Here is a 7,986-nt window from a genome sequence, read left to right as displayed (position 1 = left end):
CAGAACATTATTGAAGACAAATAGTCTGAGAGATGGCAGGGAGTGGAGCTGCTTGATTGAATGAAATCAATGAGTTTGACAGGATATAGTATTGTCTAGTCTCTCTCTCTCTCTCTCTCTCTCTCTCTCTCTCTCTCTCTCTCTCTCTCTCTCTCTCTCTCTCTCTCTCGGGCATGCCAGTTTTATCTGATTTACAGGGATAGTAAAAAAAAAGCACAGTGACAAAATACAATGAAAAAGAAACCAAACGGTTTAAAATAAGTTGAAGGAGGAATAATGTACAGCTGAAATGGATAGAACTGTGTAACAAATTAAATTAAATTAGAATACATTATAATGATGGTATGACCTGGTTAACTAGGATAGATGTAGAATGTTTTCTATTTGAATAAATGACTGACGGACTGAGACTGAGCCGCTCATTTCACCCTCCAGGTCAGCAGGTGGCGATGTTTTCTCCTTTAGGTGGTTTTGCACAACAAATCAAATCCAACATGGCGGCCCAGAGAATAGCATGTTCAGGGTTAAGAGCCCTGGGTTCAAGTGTTTTCGCTCCACAGCAGGTAACGTCCTCCATATAACATGACATGTCATATTGTGTTGAGCTTTTATTTATTTAGGTGTCATCGCATAGCTGCAACAGAAAGGAAGAGAAAACTCGGTGCCATTGGCCTCAGTAGCTGTCAGACGTTAGCTTCGCAGCTAATGCTCAGGGAATCCTAAATAAATAACTAACTGTTCGTTTACAGTAGCGGATCTAAATCTGGACTGTTTTCTCGGGTTGTTTATGAGGCAGCTTAGATCCGCTTTTAAACACAAGTGGAGCAAACTGTCACTGGAACGCATCTTAACAAGGAGGCTATGTGAAGGAGTCATGTAAAACAGAGGTTGTGGTATGGTTCAACAAACGTGTGTACCTCTAAACACCACCCAATCTGATATTGGACAGTACGACTATCCTCTGACAATACAGAGGAATTTAAATCATGAATAAACATTGCCTGAATGAGCTCTTTGTTTCTCTGAGTTGACCTGACCATTTTATCCTAACTACATACATTTATGTTTCAATTTACAGACTAACATATGTATTCCTAATTGTCCCTCCTTAGTATTGATACATATCTGATGAGTAATGAGTTGATTTTGGGGGATTTCCAAAGAGCATGCTGACTCTGACCATACAACATATAGTGAAAGTGAACCAAGATGATCTTGCCTTTCTTAATCTAATAATGGCTCATATTAACTCTGGATTAAAATCACCGCCTTTGTGATAGTTTTCTATTTATCCTCCTCAAAAATCCTGTAACCAAGCTTGTCGTGTATTTGTAAAGCTGTTCACTCGCATGATATTAGCTATCTTTCCTTAACAACTGCTGAATAACTGTTTGCAGGCCCTGCGGAGCTGCTGGGGGGCGCTGGAGCAGGCAAGGGGTTACTATGTTAACTGGAGGATGCTGAGGGACGTCAAGAGAAGGCAGATGGCCTTCGACTATGCTGACGAGAGGCTACGTATCAACGCACTGAGGAAGAACACCATCCTACCCAAAGAGCTTCAGGTGAGAGTAACGCACCAAACAAGTCATGTAGGATCCGAGGAAAAACTTCTGTGTAACCTCGATGTGATAATGTATTTGCACTTCTAGTCAGTTTATCTTGCTTTCAAGTGGCAATGTTGTTGTTTTTCAATTTGTTACAAACCTCATCTTGGCTTTGTCCAATCTGAAAATTCAAAGGATACAAAGCATAATAATAAGGTCCTATTGATGATTTTTGGTGTATATCAATTTTCACAACTGTGTCTTTGTAGCTCATTATGTGAATTAGGTTATGAAAATCAAAGGTATTCCAAAATAATTAAGAATACAATTAGAGACTTACTTCTGTTTTAAAACCTTTGCAGGAGGTAGCAGATAAAGAAATATCCACACTGCCCAGAGACAGCTGCCCCGTGAGAATACGCAACAGGTGCGTGATGACTTCCAGGCCCCGCGGAGTGAAGCGGAGATGGCGACTGAGCCGGATCGTTTTCCGTCATCTAGCTGATCACAACCAGATGTCTGGGATTCTGAGGGCAAGGTGGTGATCAGGAGCCGTTGGACACTCTTCAAATTGGACCATAAAAAAAAAGTGGATATGTGGTTGTGATCAGCAGGATGTCAGCTCTCAAAACTGACCTGATTTGGGCTTTTATTGTCTTGAGTCTTTACAGGTTTTGACAGTAGTAAAACTGTTCCACCACCACCCACAAAATCCTGGAAGGTGTTCAAGGGGAATCTTCTGAGAGCACTGCAGCTTGTTTTCAGTATTTTGTGCTGAAGAGGATGTGAATATTCCCTTTCTGTAAATTGTTTGTTTCCTGAAAAAATAAAATCCATGTTACTTACTGTATGCTAAAAGAATAATGGAGAATAAATATTGTTGCACATGGCTCACTTTTTTCCAGTGTCTTTTTTGTACATTGTATAAGTTGATACAGAGATTTCAAATATCTTTAGTGTTTTAAGTAAACATATGGAAAACCCACCTTTTCCTTCACCAGCAGCAAGAAAAGACAAAGACAACGAATTAATTCAGTAATTAAATAAACAGCTTAAAAGAATATTTCGTGAGGCTCGTGTGTGTTTTATATATGGTTCCACTTCAGTCCGATAGGTGGCGGTCGTGCACTTACAGACAGGCTCTCCGACTACCAACAATCAGGAAGAAGAATAAGGAGAGACGGCGCTGCAGTGAGAAGAGCGTGTTTGTGCTAAGCTAACACAACCCAGAAGCTAAAATGGATTTAACTGAACAGGTAAGTTTCATATTCTTTTATTTAACTCCATTTACATACCCAGGGCAACAGTAGGGTTAGCCTTATGAACTGATCTGAATTAAAACAATATTCATAACAACAGTTTACATAACTAGCTACCGCCAACCGGCAAAGTAAAATAATGTTCATACGTATCCTCTGAAGACTGAACGTAGCCTACATTTATTTAAATTCAGTTCTCACGCGGGTTTGCTAGAGACGGTGACACAACTTTTTGTTTGTCAGCAGCTAGCTAGCTATCCAGCACACCGCTAGCTTTGACTGGAATCAGAATGTTCTAGCAACTTAATGCTAGCACGCTAACGTTAGCCGACTTCGAAGCTTGATTCTCATCAGTCACTGTGGCAGCAAAATAAAAGCGAGGAGATTGGACGTTTATGTTTTTTGTCTAAACTGTTATATGAGATCTCGAAGTATATCAGGTAAATACGCAGAGGGTCAGTTGATGGCATTTAGGATCAGGGGGATCTATGGTCTGTCAACTGCAAGGAGGCAATGACATACTAATAATAGAGGTAAAAGCAAAATAATGTCTTTTAGTGTTGAGCTACCCCCATAACATCATCAGTAATAAACACACCTCCTCAGAAGACATTACCTCCTTTAGTGTTTTAATTGTGGGGGTGGACGAAACGCATCCAACAATTACCATAGGTGTTTGATCGAGTTACGAGATGGTGACTGTGAAGGGGATGGCACATTGTTATATTCATCGAACCATTCATTGACATGCTGTTTTCTACATTCTAAATTATTCAACTTTTAACATTCTATCCTGTCTGGTCCTTTGTCATTGAAAATAGTCCATGGACATTGAGAATGAAATTAAACTGTCATCCCAGGATGTGCATTTGTCATTGGTCTAATGTGGCTTTCCCCACTGCAGATCAACCAGTTGGAGGCAGACTTGATGGAAATGGGTTCACTCTTGGAAAAGTCTGAGAGGAAACGAGTGCAGGAGCTGTTGAAGCAGGAGCAGAAGAAGTTGGAGAAGGAGCTTTCAGGCAAAAAACAACAGAAGGAGCTACAGGCCAGAAGACAAGCAGACCCATCTGCAGCCTCTAAAGCAGCGTACACAGTGAAGATCAACAACTATGGTATGATCCAATTGTCCACTCATGATGCAGTCAGTTATTTTTTAGCAAGTTTGTCTGTGTGTTCACAAAGTATTTGAAAGTTGTTCACAATGTTCCGTCTTCTTAACAGCTTGGGACCAGTCAGATAAATTTGTAAAAATTTACCTCACACTGAAGGATGTGCACAAAATCCCATCGGAAAACGTGGAGGTCAACTTCACAGAAAGGTTAGATGATAACAAGCCTGTATCAATGTTTGTACATTACATACATAATCATTCAGCATATATTGTTTTACATACAATTCTAATTATGCCTGTTGCAGGTCCTTTTCGGTTCTTGTGAAGGAGCTTGATGGGAAAAACCATCAAATGAAAATTCTCAATCTGTCATATCCAATCGATGAAAAGGAGAGCTGCAAAAAGGTGAACAAAACAGATTGATGTGTTTAAAGGGATAATATTGAACTTTTTAAGAGAAAGTTACAAGTTATTGGATCTTCGTATAAACTGAGGCAGCGAGATTTGCAGTTGTTGATCAATTAACTTATAAGACATAAATAAGCAGCATTAAATGATTCTAACTTATTATGGCATTTTAAATCACAATATTTTCCAAGAGGTTTCAGCCTTTCACAACAAAACATCTTAGGCTAATTTTAATTCATTTGCACTAATGTTAAATTTGTTCGGCCACTAGAGGGCAAAAAGTAGACAATATCTTACAGCAAATCTATTGACCAGATTGAATCAACTTGGCCATCTTGTCGTCCCTTTTCTTGTCAACTGTATTAGTTTGTGTTAATTTCTAATATTGCTCTTGGTTTAGTTCAGACGATTCCTGAAGAGAATAGTCTAGTGTCTTTGTTTGTCTGAAAGGCCTTTTAACCGCCTTTCGTCACTGCCACAGATAAAAACAGACATGATCCTGGTCATGTGCAAGAAGAAGACGACAAAAAAGTGGGAGTGCCTAACGAAGGCGGAACTGCAGTCTAAAGAGAAAGAGTAAGTTTTTTTTTTCAACTTACTCTATGTAATTTAAGCTTTTAATTAGGTAGACGACATTAGTCTGGAATTTAATTGAGGTAAGGACCACTGCATGCTCAAGTGACTGATTTCATAAAATGAATGTGTGCAGACGCGTCAGCTGCAGCCAAAGACACATTGGTAGGTTTAGTTACATGAAGAATAAAATTAACCAAATCTTTCTGGCCACTTGAAACAATGATATTTTTCACATCCGGTCACTCAACAGCATTATGTGTGCCATTATTTATTAGGCAGGGAATACATGTAACTTGGGTGTACACACGCAAACTGAGAATCCAAACAATTAAGCTAAACTTGGACACTCAACAGAAAACCCACTACGGAGGAGACTGCAGACCCCAGCGACGGCCTGATGACTATGCTGAAGAAGATATACACCGACGGAGATGATGAGATGAAGAGAACCATCAACAAAGCCTGGTCAGAGTCCCAGGAGAAGAAGAGCCGAGGAGAAGACGCGCTTGACGTGTAAACTGCACCCACTTCTATTCCGCAAGCGAAAATAAGTGAGATCTTCCAGGGCTGCAGCGGACATGACTTGAATATCAAACGCTATAACTGACATCCCAGTATATAAATCACACTTTCACAATATGTACAATTTAGGTATACAGCTCATAAATAAGGAGACATGAGTAATTGTTAAGCCCTGGATGGCCTCAGCTTTAATCCCAGGTTGCTAATAGTCATAAATCATAAAGCTGTTAATAAATAGAATCACACAATTGTGTACAAACACAAAAGTGCTGACCATGAGGCAGCTGCCTAAACAGCAAGAATTCACACCGATTCATCACCTACCATAATGCAGCCATTTTCTTCCCAAGATGAATATCTTGTAAGTTGTACATGATTTCCACTGGATCAGGGAAATTGAACAATTGTGGACTTGATCTGTTAAGTCACTTGCTGATTCGTTGAAGCTAAACTGATGTTTTCTCGTGAACATTTGCTTAAGTCACCCTCACATTCCTTAAATGAAGAAGACCAGAGGACATGTCAGTCTACAGATCAGCCTTTTGATTTTTTTTGTCATTCTATAAATGGACCATGATGATGATTGCAAAGACTGTACCAATCATACAGCTGCCGAGTGTAATCTACATTACTGCATGGGTGTGTATGAAGTGTAATGTGCTTTACTCGCGATAAACTATGTAAAACTCGAACATCCATTTCAATTCTTTAATGTGATTTCCTACTATGATTTCTATGGTTCAACTTTTTTGCATTGTGATTTGTCTCCAATATTTGTGAATATGTACAAATTGACTTTTTAACTAAGTTGATATTTTGCTTTGGTTGTTCATGTAAGTCTTGTATGTATTGTTGCCCGCCCTCAGGTTGTTCATGCAGTTCAGACAAATATAACATTTGAACTGACTCCTCGTGGTTCCGTTTGTCTTGAGATTTTGATGTCAAATTAGACTTGATTACATTTATTGGATATTATATTTACTCTCATGAAGCGTTTGAATTTAGGGAAGCCTTCACAGAAGCCTGCCTGATTGGAAGTTTTAGGTTTTGTTTCAGGACTGTCTCCGTGAGCTGAATCTTTACTCATTGTGAAAACTAAAATATAAAGCCTCATTGAAAGTACTTTAAACATTTAACAATCCTAGTTTTTACCAATATAGTAACTTGCTAGTGGTCACAACGAGGCCTGTTTGTGATCAAATGCAACTTCCATTCTATAATGACTTGTCATGTCTCTAAAAACAGTCAGCACAATTGTATAACGGGAGTCTATCGTGAAGTTGTTTTTTAAGTTGTCTCCTCCACCAGGGGGCAGCAGTTATCGTTAATTCAGGAGAGGTCCACTCAAAGTTTTCTTTGGGAAATGTGAGCTTTTATTTTGTTAAGTTTTAAGTTTTTAGCATTTTCTCCTGTAGATTTACAAAATAAATGATGAGATTTACTGCACTTATTTTATAATCTGAAATGTTTCTCTAAAACAACTTTGAACATCAATTTTAGAGTAACCTTTGTAATATTCACATGTTAGTATAACTATGACTTGTGCAATTATATATAATTAGATTATTATCAGGTTTGCTCAACTGAAATAAGTTCTTTACAATTCATTGGAAACATACAGTATGTCTATCTTCTCTAATCTGTGCCTTTAATTTTCTATAATTCATGTTTGCTACTGATTCCTCTCTATGCTTCTGTGTGTGCTCTTTGTTTTTAATCGATTTGCTGTGTTTCAGTATCATTCTGTGTGTGTGTTTTTGTCCCTGTTTTTATTTATATTTGAATCTTTACACCATTGCTGCCCATTTTGACCAGGTGTCTCTGGCAGATAAATGTATTGCATCTCAATTAGACCTTCATGGTTAAATGAAGTATAAATAAACAATACTTTTAATATTTTCATGACGTGGATTACTTGAACAATGAAAGAGTATGAATGAAGATTTAATAATAATTCAGTAATTGGGGGCCATGATTTCCAACATCCACGCAGATATCCTGATTCAGTAAGCTGCACATTTTAGTCATTCCTTGATATATGTTAGCTCAATAGCTTTGAGCAAAGACACATCACTGAATAAATTTTATAAACTGTTCCAAAATATTTGTTGTACTTTTAGGACTACTGACCTCTGGATCCGCCCCTGGAATAATGAAAGAGCAGAAATTAGGAACTCATGTTTTTTTTTTATGTCAGGAGATGAAATTAAAGGTGATTTTCAGACTTCAGTAGTTTTCGACCCTCAGTCTGTCTCTCTTCCCCATTCATCAAACTGTCTGTGTGGATGTCAGATGAGCAGACAGCGTAGAACCCGCTCCTGTCACAGCAGCAGTTCTCACACACGATCTGCATCAATACTCTTTCTCTTTTTTTTTCATTTCCCATGATCTGGTTCATTCATATCTTTCCCTCACACTACGGATAATGTCGCGATCGGGATCGTGTCTGGACAAATCGTCTGGACTTTCTCCGCCGGGGTTGCGCCAGCCTACCTCCGCCCCCTGCTCCGTGACGTCGCCGCCCGCCTATATATCCGGACCGAGCCGAGCCCTGCCACGCCAG

The 7,986-nt window shown here is 38.9% G+C and overlaps 2 protein-coding genes across 2 annotated transcripts; both read left to right on the top strand.

Annotated features, from left to right (window-relative positions):
* Positions 1 to 441: 441 nt before the first annotated feature.
* On the top strand, positions 442 to 2,434 carry mrps14 (mitochondrial ribosomal protein S14). Its single transcript, XM_062405355.1, has 3 exons — positions 442 to 563; positions 1,398 to 1,562; positions 1,907 to 2,434. The coding sequence occupies exons 1-3, from the start codon at positions 450 to 452 to the stop codon at positions 2,087 to 2,089; spliced, it is 462 nt and encodes a 153-aa protein (XP_062261339.1). The 5' UTR covers positions 442 to 449; the 3' UTR covers positions 2,090 to 2,434.
* Positions 2,435 to 2,670: 236 nt separating this feature from the next.
* cacybp (calcyclin binding protein) lies at positions 2,671 to 6,329 on the top strand. The gene is made up of 6 exons (XM_062403747.1): positions 2,671 to 2,800; positions 3,708 to 3,918; positions 4,028 to 4,124; positions 4,223 to 4,322; positions 4,807 to 4,901; positions 5,256 to 6,329. Exons 1-6 carry the CDS (start codon positions 2,783 to 2,785, stop codon positions 5,416 to 5,418), a joined length of 684 nt encoding a protein of 227 aa, XP_062259731.1. The 5' UTR covers positions 2,671 to 2,782; the 3' UTR covers positions 5,419 to 6,329.
* Positions 6,330 to 7,986: the final 1,657 nt, after the last annotated feature.

The sequence above is a fragment of the Platichthys flesus genome, chromosome 14, assembly GCF_949316205.1.
Source record: "Platichthys flesus chromosome 14, fPlaFle2.1, whole genome shotgun sequence".
Classification (NCBI taxonomy): domain Eukaryota; kingdom Metazoa; phylum Chordata; class Actinopteri; order Pleuronectiformes; family Pleuronectidae; genus Platichthys; species Platichthys flesus.
This window is presented reverse-complemented; position numbering and strand designations above follow the sequence as displayed.